Here is an 18581-nt window from a genome sequence, read left to right as displayed (position 1 = left end):
CGACTGCTACTACCTGTTGACGAGCCATGGGGCCGCCATCTTGGTCTGGTCACCCGCTCCACTCTGTGTAATCTGTTTTGCAGGCGCAATTAAGTGTCAGCGCAATCCATCAATCATAACTTGCTGAATACTAAACGGATTTTCATGTGGGTTTTTTTTCTGCAAACATCACACATATAGGTATGATACAGGACACATGGTTCGGCATATTTTAATATTCATATTGGGCTTAACAGTTATAGAATATTCTGATGTGTGATATATGTATATATGTATGAAAGGTATTTTGCCACACAGTGCTCTGGCATCTTGAAGTTTCTGCTGCTTCAGTTTACGTTTACAGGTAGGATCATGGGTAGGATGACCGGACCAAGATGGCGGCCGTATGCCTTGCGCCCCAGCAGCCAATGCGCCGTCTACTCTTTGTATGTCTATGGGGCCTTAGTAGGTGGTTGGATAGATTTGTCGTGTTGCTGTGGTACTTTACTTGACTTTAACATATCCTACAAACAGCAAGCAACTTATTTAGAACATCTCCATCTTTGCAAAAGCCAAAGTGATTCCACACGTTGGACCGCAATGGTGGCTTGATAATTTCTCGCTCGCCGGCTTCTCCTCTGCCATCCGCCATGCTATGTTTTGTTGTCTGCTGGTGCGTGGTGATGACGTCACAGACAGACAGCCTGAATTGAGAAATGTTTAGCATCTTTATCATTAAAATGCCATAAAAAAACCACATCCATATAAAGTCTGCTGTACTTAAATCCCATGCGTTATTTCCTAGTATTGATACAATTGATTTATTACCTTTTAAAACTATGTTAGATCGATATATGTCGTCTGGAAGGCCAACTTGCCGAGCACACATCGATGTAGTCGGATCATAGGAATATAAATAGACACATCGATGTAGTGGATGAATCGTCACACCCCTATGTAGAAGTGTGTAATTCAGCAGGATGTAACTGAACGAATGCACCGACCTCAGACAGGAAGAAAGTAAATGTCTGTGAGTCTGTCTGTGTCCGTGGGATGCTTCAGTGCATTGTTTGCTCTTGCAGAAGAAAAGTCCTTCTTAGCCCATCAAGTCCAGTAATCTGGTGACGCCAAGCTGACAAGCCTGATGAGAAAGCAGTGAGTGAGTGAGTGTGTGTTTGTGTAAGAGAGAGAGTGTTGAAACCAGCTGACAAGGCAAGGTTGGGTCAACACAAGGGCAAGCAGATGAGAGTGAAGGTGCAGTTCCACTTGACGTGTGTTTGCATCAGTAAGCAGAGCGGTCAGTCAAGAGGACAGCAGGTGTCTGAATGTTTATCCCTGCAGCGACTGCAAACATTTTCACAGAGAGTCTCTTCCTTTTTTTCCTGAAAGGAAAATATCTGCTTTGTCTTTCATTCATTCATCCGTTCATTCATTCATTCAAACTCCTTTCATTCTGTTTCCAGAGCTGCCTTTGTGTGGTATTTCCAGGATTGGTATCACCCACTTCTGTCTAACTTTGAATAAGGGTGTGAAGAGGCACTACTATAAAGATAGACTCTTTAGTCTAATGATGGAAAAAGTGTTTGTTCTTTAACTCTGGGAGACAGGAAGGTGATCAGACACACTTCCATCTTCTTCTGGCTGTACATGTAACAAACTGATCAGTTTCTGCACCTGCTATTTAACATAGAGAGGACAAGATAAACAAGGAACTAATCTGATTTTTAAATACGTTTAATTTCCTTTTAGTGTACGACTTGATTCTCATGCTAAGAGGGCTTTACAGTTTCCTTATTTGGAAAGCGTCCATGCACAGCTCACTTAAAACATGAATAATAGAGGAGAGTAGAGGGAAGAGGGAAATGTAGAGACGATTGTGAGCTTGTGCAGTGAGCGTGATCTTAGGAAACAGGCAGCTGTGAAGTTGTTCAACATACAGTATGTCTGTATTTACGATGGTGTGTTGTAAAACTATGCATTTGTATGAATGTATCTTTCATAGAGCAGGCAGAGTAACCAACATCACTTTTTAATTGCGTGTAGAGGTGTGAGAGTGTGGCTTGGTATTTGATAGAGAAGCACTTGGATACCAATATTAATATTTAAGATAACAGTGACGTTGATATCCTATTCTGAATCTGACATGAGATGTTCTTAAGTATGGTCTAGAGCTGCTCTGTTTGTTAAAGCATATTGAGAGAACGTTTGTTATGATTTGGCGCTATAAAGATTGATTGATTGATTGATTGATTGATTGATTGATTGATTGATTGATTGATTGATTGATTGATATAGGTGCTGCTGTTACCTTCTGAATCAGTTAGAACGCGAATAGATTTAAATAGACTTTAACATGAATAAAATGTGAAGTTTAATGTTAATTTGACCCGTAAGTTGGCTGATAAGAATAACATTTTCATGAAAGCACCACCATTTGTCTCAACTGAGGGACTTTCTTTTTTTGCTTTATCAAAATAAGGGATGTAAACAATTAATTCGACAATCGATTAATTGATTGTTAAGAACTTACTTGAACACATTTTTTTGTTTTTATTTTCTATCACGTGGAACAAACATCATGTGGTCTCATATTTCGTTCAGCTATCAGGGAGGTGTTTTAAGTTTAAAGCATGTTTTGATGTGAATCAGCTGACTGAAGGTGATGCGCACAGCTGGGGGCTGCGGCTGAGTGACAGGTCTCCACGAGCGCTCCTTTTCTTCTGCTGCCGGACTGTTTATGACCCAGTTGCGCTCCCGGCTGACACATGACTGCTTTCTCATGCTTATTTTTCTAAGTAAGAACGAGGAGACGGAAAACTAGACACTGTGAGTCTGACATATGTTTCTGTTCAATTCCCTTGTTGAAGTCTGAGTCTTCACTTTTATGACTGTATGTCCGCGGAGATTATGAGCCTGCTCCTCACGTTGATATTCAGCATGTTTAACATTTTGAACAACTCAATACGATCCTGAGCTATTCAATACTGTCAGTTATATACATTGTGTTGTGAAGGAAAATTTGATTGAAGGGAAAAAACGCATTTGGCATTATTTGTGACATGGAACACATGTTTGTTTTAATGATTAAACGATAATTGATCGTTAACATTTCCAAAGATCGATCGTGGAAAATACTTGAAACTTACATCCCTAATTTAAACAGATTTACCTTATTTGTTTTAATATTTAATACTATCATTTGGGAATCGTTCACTTTCCATTTCTCTATAATTGTTCTGAAATTTTCCAACAAGGTATTTTTGTATGGTTATTTTAGTTTTTTTGCAAGTTGTGGAAAAAAAGTGTGCAGTGGTTTTATTTGAGTTACAACACATCTTAAACATGAAAAAGGATTACTTTCTTTACAAATAAATATAAGAGAAAAAATATATATTGCAACTGTCAGAATTGAAATAAAATAATAGTTGTTTAAACTTTGAGTTCAATCCAGTTTTCTTGAAAATCGTTAGAGAATCGTGAGTGAATCGTATCGTGAAGCAAAAATCGGGATTCGAATTGAATCGTGGGTTGAGTGTATCCTTACATCCCTAGTCCAAACTAAGGGACTTAAATATATATTTTGAAGTCATTAATTCATCTTTAGATCAATAATGTATCAAACTGCTTGTATATTTAGTTTGTAGCCGGGTAAAAGGCGGGTCAGGGTCTTGTCTCACCCTGTCAGTTCTATTTGACATAACCACCGGCTAACAATACATCCTCCGTGACCCAGTGATGAGACTAATGTAGTATCAATCACAGACTCTATAACTTCTTTTAGACATTTGAGGAGAAAGACAACATTTCTGAAGACAGCCGTTTCTGTCCCAAACCACACAGAGTCACAGGTCAGACCTTCTGTCCACTGTGCTGTAACTCGTACCTGCCATGTGCACCACCCTCCTCTCAGGCCTCCATCACCCAGCCTTGACTGCCTGTCCTCAGGCTAGAAGGAGAGGACTCCCCACCCCTGCCCCTCTTTGCCTCTCTGTTGGCTGGAGCTTAGCGTTTAGCTTAGCATTAGCAGCGGCTAATCCTCTCAGGATGCAAGGGAGGTAGGAGCCACACAGCGTGCTCGCCTGCCACACACACTGGCCCGGTCAGCACGGCATTAATCGCCAACTCTGACCATTTAATCTGACTGCCAGTGAATGCAGATAGATGGGGGGTGGGGAGGGTGCGTGCACACACACACAAACACAGACACACACACACACACACAGACACACACACACACACAGACTCTCACACACACTCACACACACAAACAAACACACACTGGCATTGGGGAAGGGAGGGGCAGATTAAACAGTCACACTCTCCCTATGTCTCACTCTCTGTCTCTGTTACACACATGTACACACACTATTATGGACAAAAGGATGGGGGTTGGAGAGTCGCCACAACCTGTCTCACACTCAGCCCGGTCTCAACAACAGTGACACCGTCCAGAGCTGACCCCTCTTGCTTTTCCTGCTCGCCCCTCGGCTACAAAACTCTTCAGTCTTGGTTGTTCCTTTTTTGGGGGGGTTTGTTTGGAATTTCTTCTTTTTGCTTTTCTTGCGTCCCCCTCTCTGCACCATGGACTTTGGATTCAGGCTTATCTTCCGCTGCGTAGGATGTTGTCAGGAAGTAGGAACGTTGGTTCTGGCCCTCCAGTCTGACTAGTTGGAGTGGGACGCTATAGTCAGGGGTTGAAAACGTCCCATCCTGGGATTGCCACCCCTTGGAATCATGAGCCAGACTCCAGGTAAAGACTTGTGGTTGGATTCAAGGAGTGAAACTTGGACTGAGGAAGATGCAGGGTAGTGAAATAACACATGTTCAGGGCTGTCTGTGTGTAACAGGATGGCCTTGTTTTAGCTCTGTTATTTACATTGACATTACTTTGTGGCACAAGTACAGCTGTCTTCAAGCTAAGGGAATTTTGCATCACTTGAAACCAGTTTTTATTCTCATTTCTGGTCTACAAACATCAGAAAGGATCCTACGCCATGACCCACAAACACTCATTTCGTCAGTGTCTCTGTTTAAATCCAGTGTTTTGAAAATACATGAAGACAAAGCATCAGGATTACACTGTAAACCCTCTGACTGCAGACTTTCTCTACTCACCTGCGTTCAAAGGCTAACAGATTGGTGCTGCCCCTGATACTACGGCACAACGAACACATTCTCTACTTGCCAAACAATGCAGATACAGTCTTATACAAGTGTGGCAAAAGTTATGCAGGATGTTTGGAGGTTCAATGATGAAGATTTATCACTGGGAGTTCACACTTAGCATCAAATAAAAATGTCGTCGCTGTGTTTGCAAAGCTGATTTAATGGCTGGCTGATACGCAGGAACAAATAGACTCGCTGCTTTTTGAGGTTTGTTTGTTTTTAATGACCTCAACGACAGATGGATGAGGCAGTTAGATGCAGCAGGAGGACACAACTCCACCCTAATAAATGCCTTTATTATAACGCTTAGAATATGATATTATTTTAGGAGACAATCGTATAAAAGTTTTTGATGTGTTAAATTAAAGGTCTGATGTTTTCCAGACTGAAAAATGTTGCAAGCACATGGAGACAATGTGGGCTAGAGATAATTTAATTTTTTATTTTCTTATTTATTATTATTATAACTTTAAATTGTATTATTATCTTAATATTCTTATTATAATCATTATTATTATTATTGTATTATTCTTTTTATTTTATTTTATTTATTTATTTATTTATTTATTTATTTATTTATTTATTTATTTATTTATTTATTATTAATAATATATTTTTTGCAAAAAAAAATATTGTGCAATTTTGACCTTTAATGGACAGGACAGCTGAAGAGAGACAGGAAACGCGGGGAGCAGAGAGTGGAGGAAGACCATAGACTGTATAAAATACGGATGTAGTATCTGTGACATCACCCATCTGTTTCTGAAGTGCTGTTTTGAGGCCAGTCGGCGGCGGCAGCCATATTGCTGCTGTCGAGCGGTTATGACGTAAAAAGGCGGGCTTTGAGCCTCCTAGCCAACAGCTACAGTGTTCCCGCCTGTCAATCAAGTCAGCTGTGGCTCTCATTGGAAGACTCGTAATCTCAATATCTTCGAAATTGCTGCATTAGAAAAAAATTCACCCCCCTCACAGTGTGCGTCAACCGAGAAATGAGCTATCCAGACTACACTCGTCTTTTGTACCAGGCTGTAAACATGTTTATTTCTGCTGTAAAGATCGTCTTTTTTTGAATTGGTGTGTGTGTGGTTTCCAGTACTTCCAGAGCCAGCCTCAAGCGGATCCTCTATGAACTGCAGTTTTTGGCACTTCTGCATTGGACTCATATCTTTAGATCGGAGGTTGCCGCTTGGGGAATACATGGAGCAAATAGTCACTTTAGTCTTTGGGGCGCGTGCTTAAACCGCTAGACCAACGGAGCCCCAATATTTTATTTTTGATAACTAATTTGATACCTTACAATGCCACATACTTTAAAACAATAGAGTCTGTATTATTTTTTACATTAGATAGTTTCTAAAAGTACCAAAGCTTATGTGAAAGACAGATTTACAGTCGTATTTTCAACCCAAAGCTGCTCCAGGAGAAAGAGAGAGAGCAGTGGTGGCCGAGTTACATAGAGATAAAGTAAAGGGAGCGAGTGTCACTAATGAAAACGTAGAGTTGAAACAGAAAAATAAGATGTATGTCAAATGTTGGTCTGTTCAGTGACTCCTTCTGAGCCTGCAGGAGTTTTTGCTGCTGTGAAACAGGCATTAATATCTCTCGATTTTTACTATTTCATCTCGATCATAAACATGTTTGTATTGTTAAAACTCTTCCTAGCTACTGTGTGTAGTTCATTGGTCGAACTCAAACCCTGTGCTGCCTGATGTGCACTCAGCCTCATGTAAAACTTGAAGCAACAGGATGACCTTTGACCTTGTCTGACCCCTTTTTTCATGCTGGATGAACTTCAAAGCGTTCTGTTTATTTGGCTGGCCGTGTGTGGGTAAACCAGGAGGGCAAGGAGAGGGCACGTCCAGTCTTCTTTTGAGTTTTACCTGGCTTTGTTTTCCTTAGTCTCACTGAAACAGTCCGTACGTTATAGGCAGGGCAAAGCCGGAATGGCTGTAGGGCTGTAAATGAGATGACATACACACACCTCTGTCATCATTGGACATCCATTAACTGCCTCTGTGGTTTGCACTGTGTCAGACAGTGTAGTGTGTATCTTGTGTGCAGGTTGATAAGGGGACATCTGGTTATTCAAAATGCCTTGGTGAAATATTAGTCTGATGTAAATATGGATCACACTGCAGACTACTGCAGACCGTCCTCCATCATGTTTTCATACACATCTCACATCATCAGGGATCCAAATTTCTCACAGGAGTCATTTACAGTCAGTTTATAAGTGATGTATCTGATCATTTCCATTCGACCAGTCTTATTTTGTCTCTGCCTTCGGTCCTCTTCTTTATTTTTTTGTTCTGTCTTTTTTTTAGGGCTAAAATTTTACCTTCCAATAGCTCGAGTAACTTGATTACTAAAAAGCTTTGAGGCTTGGATGAAATCAGGACAAACCTTAGAGCACATTAATGGTTATTTCTGTGGCACAATGTTGCTGTAATGTGGATGGAAAGCCCAAACTCCAAAATCATGAGAGGGAGAGAAAGAAGAAGAAAAAAGCAGGGGACAAAAAGAACAGACACTCCAGCTGGAATGACAGAAAATGTCCAAAGTGTGTGATCACGACATGTTGAGATGAAGGGAAAGCATAGCTATCTTCCTGTTGAACGGTATTAGCCAAACACAATAGCACTTCATCTCAGCTGCAGGACCTCAACCAAAAACATCTAGCTTACACATTCAATCAACAGAGTGGACCGGTGTTTTGGTGTAACTTGTGTCCATGTTAACTGGGGTAGTGATAGTTACAGGGTGTGTGAGGTAACAGATTCTCTTTTTCTTCAGGGTTACATGTTAAACCGAAACACCAGACACAACAAGGGCTGTTTTCGAAACCGCCGGCTATACTAGTAGTACGTACTGATTTGGCCAAAATCCAGTATGTAGTATGTGAACAAAAGCTAAATCTGCAGTAAACTAGAACTCCCCGGATGTCGCACTGATTCAGGAAAATTTCTCAGTATGCATCAGACCAGTCTCCCTCATGTACTGCTTCCCACAATGCACAGCGCTAATTAGGGCTGCACGATATTAGGAAAACATGCGATATGCGATAACGTTGTTGAATATTGCGATGACGATATGACTTGCCATAAATAAACAAATACTTAAGTATACAATGTTAATGTAATTCTGCTTTGGATTTGCTGCTAACATAGACACCGGATAGTGAGTAACTTAAAAAGACACTGGGGAAAAAAAGATAAGCATTATTTCAATTCAATGCTAAAGAAGCAGTTTCGCTATTGGCTAAGTTGTTGTTTACTTCCGCTTTCCGAAACAGGAAATCCAGCGACTCCTGGCCCAGTATACTGCAGATGTACTAAATACTACCTTCAAACGTATGTAGTATGCAGTACTTACTGTATACTACATTCATAGGTTGTATGTAGCAGGCGGTTTCAAAAACAGCCAAGGTAATGTCAACACTACGTGTTATTAAACATAAGTGAATGGGTTTTCTTCACTTATTAATGTGAGTTAATTATGACCCTATTTAATGGCTGTTTAAGAACGTAGATCAGTGTGGAGGCTTTGTGTACTTACTTAGTGAGTAGGATCAGCAGGTGTTGGGCGAACATAGTAAATAAATGTGCATTAGCCGTTCTAATGAATGAAGACAATATAATGTTTGATAAGTCTAAAAACAGAGACATTTTTATTGATACAGCAAAAGGCAAAAATACTTATGAAAAATATTGTAGAGCATGCATTCTTTTTTATTGGATTACTCGATCATTTCTAAAGTAATCGATTACTGCATCCCTGCTGATTTTATCTTTGTTGTTCAAAGGGATTCAGTACTTTGTGACAGTGTGTTCCTCTTAGTTTAAGATCTCAAATTAGGCCAAGTGGTTCTGCACTTAGCCTGTTACCACTGGCCAGATGTGTAGAAGCTCACAGGTTTTTAAAATGTCCTGAAAGACTGGGCGGCTGTGGCTCAGTGGGTAGAGTTGGTCGTCTATCAATTGAAAGGTTGGCGGTTTGATCCCAGCTTCTGCAGTCACATGCTGAAGTGTCCATGGGCAAGACTCTGTTGTTCAGTGGTGGGAGAATTTGTATGAATGAGATTAGCTAACACTGATGGCCCCTTACTATAGCAGCCTCTACCATCAGTGAAAGAAAGGGTCAATGTGACGAGCTTTGAGTGGTCAGAAAGACTAGAAAAGAGCTATGTAAGTCCAAGTCCATTCAAAAGTGAACTGAACAACAAAAACAAGCTCCTCATTTTGTCCAAGTAACAGTCTCTGAATCACAAGTTGTGTTTTCTTCTGTTGATTATTTTTTAGTGTCTATATGTTTCCTTGTTTTGCCCCTGACCTGAAAGCCACTCACAGTTCTCTGGTGTAGTTTTCCAGTGCAGTGTGATTTACTCCTCTCTCAATGAGTCAATCTTTTGTTTAAGGAATATGAATTTAGGTGGAGGAATAATTTGACTAGACTTTCCTTTCTTTTATTTTATCCCAGTCCTGTCCTTCCTGTTACAACAATAGCCATTATCAACCAGTTAAAAAGGCTGGTGCACCTGAGGCAGACTTGTTAATACCTGTGCACGCACCTCTGATGATGTCCTATTCAGAGATCGTGACATGCAATACCTCTGCAGTGATGACCTCATGTCTTTTTCCAGCATGAATCAATACAATTTCTAGCAGATAGCATTTACGGCATTGTTTGTAACATTTTCCCCTAAAAGCTGAAAAGAAATTGCTTTCATAGTTTACAGAGGTACCAAAGTCCAGTGAATAAAACTCTACAGAACTGTACAAAAGAAGCTGTGGTGTCCTATAAACCTCATACTGCTCTGTGAGTGTGCAAACACCATCCCACAAAGGGTTTTCTTTGCACCTTGTGCAAAGAAGAGCACAAAACTAGGCCTGTGTCTGCTTGTGAGCTCTTCATTTGCTGGAATTTAGATTGCATGTGCTTTTTTTTTTTGGATATGCAGGGTAACACATCTTCTTTTTGGTCCATGTGTTTTACAGTCGAAGAGCAAAGTCTGTAGCATAAATGTCCCACTGGCTTGAAAGTGGTCCAAATATCTGCTGTGGAGTTAAAATCAATGGTAGCATCGATTAGTTCTAAAACGGGAGGATGCAGGTGAAGCTTTGGCTGCAGCATTTAAAAACAGAGTCCTCTGTAACTCATCCATCAAGTTATAAGAGTTCATAGTGGATATGAAACGTGCCCTTTGCTCCTTTCTTCACCTGCACCATTGATTACCCCCTGAGCTAACATGTCACTGTAGCAAAGCGATAAGGAAACCATGTGTAAGGATTGAGAATAGGGTGTGTGCTATTTCAGGTAGAGTCCTCCTCGTGCTGTAGTGTTTCACTTGAGTCTGGGTCAGGAGGGAGGGATTTAATTTAGCCTTCACTTTCTGGGGCGGATCGGTCTCAGAGGAGTTTTAATTCCTCACTCTAACCACAGCTGTGCACAAAAGAGGTGTTGGAACACTGAGTGTGCGTTACCACAGAACCCCCTGATGAGGACAAATCTTTACATTTCTCTATTTATAATGTTATTGAAAAAATGACTGCCTATCTCTTTCTCTGCACAAGTTTCATTGTTGCACTGTGTATCTGTGTGCAGGAGGCTAAACTGAAAGTGCTGAGTCACCCTGAGCCTGATAGTGTCATTAATCAATAGCCGAGCTCTGAGCGGAGCAGAAACATTGCAACAACCTGGGAACGTTGGGGAATACAGGAAACACAGTTTATGGTGGTTTGCAGAAGTTTGTTTCCTGTCAGACTTCACTGCAGTGTTGCTAACGATGGAGCTAGAGACCCAATGCAGACTGTAACAGTGAAGCTGGTGTACATTTGGTTGCATTTGTTGGACACCTTTTTCTCTTTATTTCACTTCTCTTGCAAACTGATGCAGGTTTTGTAACAGCAAGTTGTCAAAGCTATAAACTCTGCACCAGTGGCTAATTGATTAACTTGCAATTGAGCTCAATACCAGGTGGAAACCAGAGCAGAGTTGAGAATTATCAGACTAATGACAGCATTTGTGGAATAAAGAGGACATGCTCCTCATTGGCCTACATCTCTGTTAAGAGTGTGACGGCTGAATGGCACCAAATAACAGGACTGCTCATCATTACGGCTCTATGTATGCTCTGTGGGGAAATAAGACATGAAAATACAGGAATTTGTACCAGATTAATGTAGGTACTCTTTCTATATACTTGTAAAAATCAATAGAACAACTGTTCTTTTCATGATTTGGATCTTTAAGTCTATTGTGTGATTTGAAATCCAATCCCCCTCCTTCTTCGACCACAGCAGCTCTGACAGCAGCATTGAGAAGTAGAGACAAAGAGGAGGAGAGTGCAGGTGGAGTGACGCGTTACTTCATAAAGTTTACTCAGAAATGCAGCTGAATTATTGATATGTCATCAATAATTTCTGATGATGTTTGTTCTGTGTCTGCTGGTAACTTCTGATCAAACAAGAGCTTCCTCTGCATGAGATTTTCACACTACACTGTATGGCACTATAGGTGTAGATTGCAGTTGGCGGTCTGTATGTCCACAATGTCAGTGAGCACCGGAACAAGCAGGAATACTCTATCTTTAAATCTGTCTCACCATATAGATTGTTTGCCAGGGTGTCTGTGACTGAGGCTGCACTGAGATCAATCTTAGAAATCAAGAAACTGGTGACAGAAAGATGAGTTTCAAGTCAGATGATTGACATCGCACATCCTGTTATGTGACTTTTGCCCTTGTGCACATTGCAACTGCCTTGGTCACCCAATACATCGTTCAGCCCTAACAGCAAAACATATTACTTGTTACAATTTTTGAATGATTATCTTTAAATAGCAGGAGCAACACAAACATGACACAAACATGACTGAATTTTAAAGTCCAGTGTATGAATAAGCTGCACTGATGTCTAAGGGAAAGCTAGTTGTGACCATGCATCATTTAGCATTTATTTTAGACTTAATCAAACTCACACATGCAAATTTATATAAAAAATGAACAATAAATAGTTTTAGAAACCAGAACTATTACTATTACGTTAAGTTACGTGTTCAAATCTGCTGTATAGTGAGGAGTTTTAATATGGGGCCAGATGGGGATTGTGTCTTTTTTGGGGCCAGCCTCCAGTGGACATTTGAGGAACTGCAGTTTTTGGCACTTAAAATTTTTGGGGGTTCCACCTTCTTTCAAAAGTGTTAGTGACACTCACAGCTGTTGTGTATTTAGATGTAATATTTCTGATCACAACGAAATGAGCCTTTAATGTGAGTGACCCCTTTCACCTCACATGTCTAAGCTCCAAAAACTACTGTAGCATCTTAACACTCTGTGGCCCCTGACAACCCGTGAGCTGTTCTTAGGTATTTCTGTGTGCAATCATTCAAAGAAAAGCTTATAAGTTTAAATATCACTTCATCAGACAACAGTAAAACTCACAGCAGTAAGTTGGTTAGCTAACTTAGCTGTAGAGTAGTTGTTTGGCTAGCAAAGGAGATGAGTGAATGAGTGAATGATCTTTAAAAAAGTGATGCATTGAGCTGATCTGAAAGTAAAGGACTCTGTTATTCACATCTCTCTGGTATGTCTTTGTCTCCAGCGTCTTACTCTCAATACAAATCGGAGGATGGAAGAACATCTTCAGCCACCCGCCCCAGCTCTGCAGGCTCCGGGCAAGCCTACTCGCCCACCCTGACCCCCAACACCACCCCTACCCTGACTCGCACCACGACCAGCAACAGCCCCAGCAACAATGCTGCCACCAAAATAGGTAGGTGTCATCAGTTTAGATGTAAATGCAGCTCTAAGTGAAACAACATTACACTTGGGTGTAACGGTAACAGATGTGTCCTAATCAGTTGTTCCCTCTGCTGTTTTTGTTGCAGACTCGTTGCTCTTCAACAAGATGGACGAGAGACAGAGGTTAGCCCGAGAGCGCCGCGGGGAGCGTGAGAAACAGAATGGTGTGTATTCTCTAACAGTGTGTGTGTGTGTGTGTATGTGTGTGTGTGAATAGACTGCACATCAGTGTGTTAAAGGCTTTAAATGTATGTCTCACTTTCTTTGTTGTCTTCATCCGAACACCCCAATGGCTGAACTTAGTAACTCTGGTGAAGGGCTCGTTTCTCTGGTTGTTACATAAAAGTCTAGGCTGAAGCCAGGCACCCTGGTTGTCATGGCGCTGATGTTATATAATAGGGCAGGCCATGGGACAGGGTTGGGGGGGGGGTCTGCTGTTTCAGTCGTGTTTTTGTAGTTGTTTGTGATTGACACAATAGACAGGCTTTACAGAGGAAAGTTCTCTTTGTGTGTTTTCATCACTGAAGTATGTTTGTGTTTGTATCATCACACAGTTGTCAAACCTCTGGCCTCAGCTGAGGGGCTCAGGGATTGAGAGCTAAAGCCAAGTCACATGATCTACAGCTGACCTACCACGGCTGCTATAAGCCTGTGTGTGTGTGTGTACGTGTGTGTGTTCGTGTTTACAAATATGGATGCTTTTATTTCTTCTTTTTGCATGTGAGCACACGGAAACACACTAATGCATTTGCATCAAATCCTCATCTTGTGTCTGTGTGTGTGTGCCATGCCTCAGCTGTAAAGGAAGCCCAGTGGCAGGCCCGCGAGGAGCGAGCCAAGCAGCACTACGAGAAGCACCTGGAGGAGAGGAGGAGAAAGCTGGAGGACCAGAGGGTGAAGGAGGACAAGAGACGGGCCGCCGTGGAGGAGAAACGGCGGCAAAAACTGGAGGAAGACAAGGTCCCCGACACACAGTCCTGCACTACGCATACAAACACACACATGCATGGCCGCTTTTACTACGACAACATCGCTCTCATCCTAATGAACAGGCTAATAAATGTCCGTTTGTAGTTAACCATTAACACACTCTGCGCCTCCTCTCTTTGTAAGGTGGAATTTGAACTTGATTGCCAACTCCTCTCTGCACACTTGAACAAACATGATAGACTTGAGTAGAAGCTGAGAGTCTTGGTTGGAAATGTGGTGATAAGGTGGCGGAATTTGATAGGCTGAGGTTTCTGTCAATCTAGCAAACCTTGTCCCAAATCATCCAGGACTTCTCTTGAAGTCTTAAAAGCTTCCTTTGAATGAGAGGAGTTGTTTAGTCCAAGGTTTTCTGGAACCAATCAGTGTGCAATATCCTATTTAAGGAGCAGTGGGCTTCCCGTTGAGACGTTAATGACTGCCTCCAAGGGGAGGAGTATTTTTGGCTCTTATTAGGCTGTGAATTTAACAGGCTTTGGGACAGTGATGAATCAGAAAGCCACAACATGACACTCAGGCACCACATCCTCTGTAAGGACAAGAAAGCACCTGGAGCCTCACAGTCAACGCTGTAATCTCATATCTGTTTGACGCTGTAAATCTGCAAACAAATAAAGGTGAATCTGCACATAGAAAAATAAACCATCATAAAACAGCATTTTTACATACATACAGCACATACTAATCACCTTAATACGAAGTTTAGGTAGCCTCTGTTGTGGAAGATCAAGAAAAATAAAGGTCAAGGTCTGTGGTATAATGTTTACCAGAATCCCCATGGTTGGTTTTGAACTGGTTTCATTGTCACCACATGGCTTCTGCATCCACTAGATACCCATCTGTGGCCTGTTGCACCAGCTCTGTAACGGTTGTGTCTTAAGTTAGGGTGTAAAGTCCACACTAAACCATACGTTGAAACTAAGTTGTGTCATAGTTTGGTTGCACCATGTGGCCTTAAGGTTCATCTTAACTGTAGAAGAGGGAGACATTCAAACTAACCAAAAATATTGTGCACAAGATTTGATTTTATTTATTTTCATTTATAATCTTTATTTAACCAGGCAATGCTCATTGAGATTAAAAATCTCGTTTCCAAGAGAGTCCTGGCCAATATAGGCAGCAGCACAGTTACAGAGTTACAATTTTACAATAGACACAAATACAAATAGCAGACACATACAACAGCTACACAACAGGTACCTCCAGAAACTCCAGAAATGACGTTCTCACTCCACTTGGCCAATCAGAATTAAGCTCCTTTATCCCCTTAGCAACATAAAGGTATGTAAAATATGACAAAGCATGATGATATGATGCTAATTAATCTGCAGTGACATCGAGTGGTGAAATCGTCAGCTACAACATATGATAATTTAGCAGAACTCTATTGTCGTGCAGATAAAACTATCTTTGCTGGTGGAAAGCAAAAGAGGGAGTTTGCATCAAAGTCATCACACATATTCAACCTGATTGATATAATCTATCGTGGAGGCTGTCAGAACCCTGCACTTTCCTCATGCTCCACATTATCCCATATTTTAAAACGATGCACCATGACAGCCAGGATCTTGCGTAAGATTTTACATCTACTCAAAGCTGTAAGATTTAGGTTATAACTTATGCTTACATTGAAAATATCTCAGCTCGGGCAACCCCTAAAATGTTAGCACAATGTATACTCCAACCTGAATTAGGAAGTGCATTCAGAGTAAGCTACGTTTGAAATAGCTGGTGCAACCCAGTGCAGGTTTTAATAATTCAATCTGAGGACAGCCTCTTCAGCCTGTTGCCATCAGGAAGGAGATTACGCAGTCTCTGGGCCAGAACCAGCAGACTGAGGGACAGTTTTATCCACCAGGCAGTCAGGAAGCTGAACTCTCTCCCTGTTTTGCCCCCTCTTCCCATAGTGCCCCCTTCACAGACTTAACCCGGTCACTGTGGTCAGTGCCGCTGTACCTCAACACTGAGGTCTGTCATCCTCAGGACTGAAACGCACACACTCACTTTGATTCTAAATTGCACTATAGCAAAGTTTTTGCACTGTTTCAAACTGTATTTTATTATTTTTATTAGCTTACTCTTTTTAATTTGAGCTTATCTTTTTCTAGTTATTTCCTATGTGTATCTGTTGTTGTTGTTGCTAGGGTCTGAGAGAGAAACGTAAGATCAAATCCTCTGCAGTTTTTGACAGTAAAGAAGACTTTGAACTTTGAACTTTGAATTTTGGGAAGCTAAACTTAAATGTTTTTATGGAAATATAACATCCACACAAAGAGGTTTGACAGAAACCAAATAGTTTTACTTTCATTTAGTGAACGCTCCACAATCCCTGTCTTGATTTTATCTCACAGCTGCCTCCAGACAGTAGTCTAAACATCACACACTTGGCTGCGTGTGTCCATTCAGAGCAAAAAACTCACTCCAGTGCTGCAGCGTTATTTGCATGTCTGGGTTGTTTTTTGTTTTCTTTATGAATGCTGATAACTGACGATGCTCCTATCCATGTGTTTGTGACTGAAGGCTCGTCATGAGGCGGTGATTCGTCGAACGCTGGAGAGGAGCCAGAGAACCAGGCAGAAGTCCAACCGATGGTCCTGGGGAGGAGTAATCCACCCAAACACTACCAGCACACCAGCCGGTACTCTCACACACACACATCACACAACACACCTACACAAATCCCTCTCCCACAGTCACTACAGCTCAGACTCACAGTGCAGCCTCACAGCCTTCTTTTTGTTGTATTGTTGAAACACTTGTCCTCCTGAATGTATCCGAGCTTTCAGCTTTATTGAAGACTATTGATACCTCATCTCCCTAATGTCTGACAGCGTGTCTCTTGTGTAAATATGTCTGCCTGCCTCTGCGTGTCAATATTGTTCTACCATGTTTGCATTTGAACTTCTCAGATCCCCGATCCCTCTGTTGTTACTGCTGACTCACACCCTGCTCTGCCTCTCCCTCCCTCTCTCTCTCTCTTACTGTCCCTCATTCTCAAACTCACCCTCTCTCACCCACTCTCTCTGCACCCTCGTATCTTCCTCTTCCTCCTCTCTGCTCTTTGTTTCTCTGACATTTTCCCTCCCCCCACCCCCCTTCCTGGTCCAGGTTTTGTCGAGTCGATTTTCCTCTGTCCATTCGACCTTGCTGGACTGGAGCACATGCAGGGTGCTCTCAGTCTCTACCGCAGATACGGAATGACCTCTCAATGTGAATATGAGACAACTGTGTCATTAGCCAGCCAGTGTTAGACCACTGGCCCTAGTGTTGTACGTGTACGGCACCGTTCTAGCTCTAGCTATGTGAAAGGCATGAATAGTGTTCCATGTAGCAGTCCAGTCAGTGTGTAACCTGCACGTATATCCCAGGACACCGGATCGTTCTTTTAAACCATTTTAGCTTCACTTTAGATGACACATAGCTCTAATTCATAACAATCTCTCCCTTTAGCAACACATTGGTAGTTCTCTAACATCATCTAACCAAAATAGAGTAGAGTAGCCCTTCAAGGAGAGCGTACAACCTCCAGCTATTAAACAAACATACTTTCCTTTTGTCATTTTTCTCCTTTTTTTCTAGATGCTGACAGGAGATCAGTTTCCACGATGAATTTATCAAAACATACAGACCCGGTCATTTCCAAGCGTCTCTCCTCCTCCTCTGCTACACTCCTACACTCTCCAGACAGAGGTAACAAACACGACTATCACTCTGCAACTCATTACAGTATCCATCTGTGACGTCTGACTTTGCTTGCATGACATTAGTGTTTCTAAGCTGAACTGTTGTGACCGTAAAGTGGCTTGTTGTTGTTTTTCTTTATTTAATTCATAGACTGTATAAAAACATGGACGGCATAACAGCTCCTCCGAAGTGAAGCCAGAATGTTTAGAGCTCCCCCTGGTGACTGGCTGCAGTTTAGGTCATAAAGCTGGCCTCCTCTGTTTAAACAGATGGAACATGGGTCAAACTAGAAAACTGAAATACATGTCCAATAGATTTTTCTCAAACATGCGCTCTGTCGGAACATTTAGTTCAGTCAGACAACTCAGGTTTAAATTGTTTATTGTAGCAGCAAATACATATTCATGTTTGGCGCCCAGGCTCTGGCCTCATCACTCCCTGCAGATAAGTTTACATGCAGGCATTGAGGAGTGATGAGCAAAACATACTGAACATGATGCTGGATGCTGGGGTGGCAGTGGGGATGAAAGGAAATTCAGCAATAGGCATGCAGGGCAGCAGAGGCGTTGACAGGCAGAATAGACCACCAATTTGAGAGGCAGAGGGTGGGATTGGATGATGATTATGAGAGTGGGACATGTGACATGTATAGCAGTGCAGCTCAAGTTGTCTGCATCAACTAACTCACAGGCGTCGCTCCATTTGTTTTACTTAGAAGTTAATCTTAAGTTAGTTATGCGATGTTAAAAAGAGGGGATGTGACGCCATGGTTGACAGCTCTTTTGATGAATGCCGCATTTTTTCTTTTCCAGAGAGAGCGTAAGGAACACTCGCACAAGAGTCATTGAAGTTTCTGTAACCATGAGTGTCCGCCTCATACCAACACAGCAATCTGATTTCCTATGGATTGTACCGACCAGTCATCTTTGCTATTTATCCCTGATTTAAAGCTCCTGTGAGGAATTTT

The 18581-nt window shown here is 41.7% G+C and overlaps 1 protein-coding gene across 4 annotated transcripts in view; it reads left to right on the top strand.

Moving 5' to 3' along the window:
* si:ch73-217b7.1 (ensconsin) overlaps positions 1 to 18581 on the top strand; it is a 44966-nt gene that overhangs the window by 10129 nt on the left and 16256 nt on the right. For all 4 annotated transcript variants that reach the window (XM_034699613.1, XM_034699612.1, XM_034699614.1 and 1 more), the window contains exons 2-6: positions 12744 to 12914; positions 13030 to 13107; positions 13740 to 13903; positions 16451 to 16568; positions 17510 to 17620. In XM_034699613.1, the coding sequence (XP_034555504.1) occupies positions 12744 to 12914; positions 13030 to 13107; positions 13740 to 13903; positions 16451 to 16568; positions 17510 to 17620 (642 nt within the window). The remainder of the gene's footprint in view (positions 1 to 12743; positions 12915 to 13029; positions 13108 to 13739; positions 13904 to 16450; positions 16569 to 17509; positions 17621 to 18581) is intronic.

This window comes from Notolabrus celidotus, chromosome 13 (genome assembly GCF_009762535.1).
Source record: "Notolabrus celidotus isolate fNotCel1 chromosome 13, fNotCel1.pri, whole genome shotgun sequence".
Lineage (NCBI taxonomy): Eukaryota > Metazoa > Chordata > Actinopteri > Labriformes > Labridae > Notolabrus > Notolabrus celidotus.
Note: the sequence above shows the minus strand (reverse complement) of the source record. Positions and strands in the feature narration are given on the sequence as shown.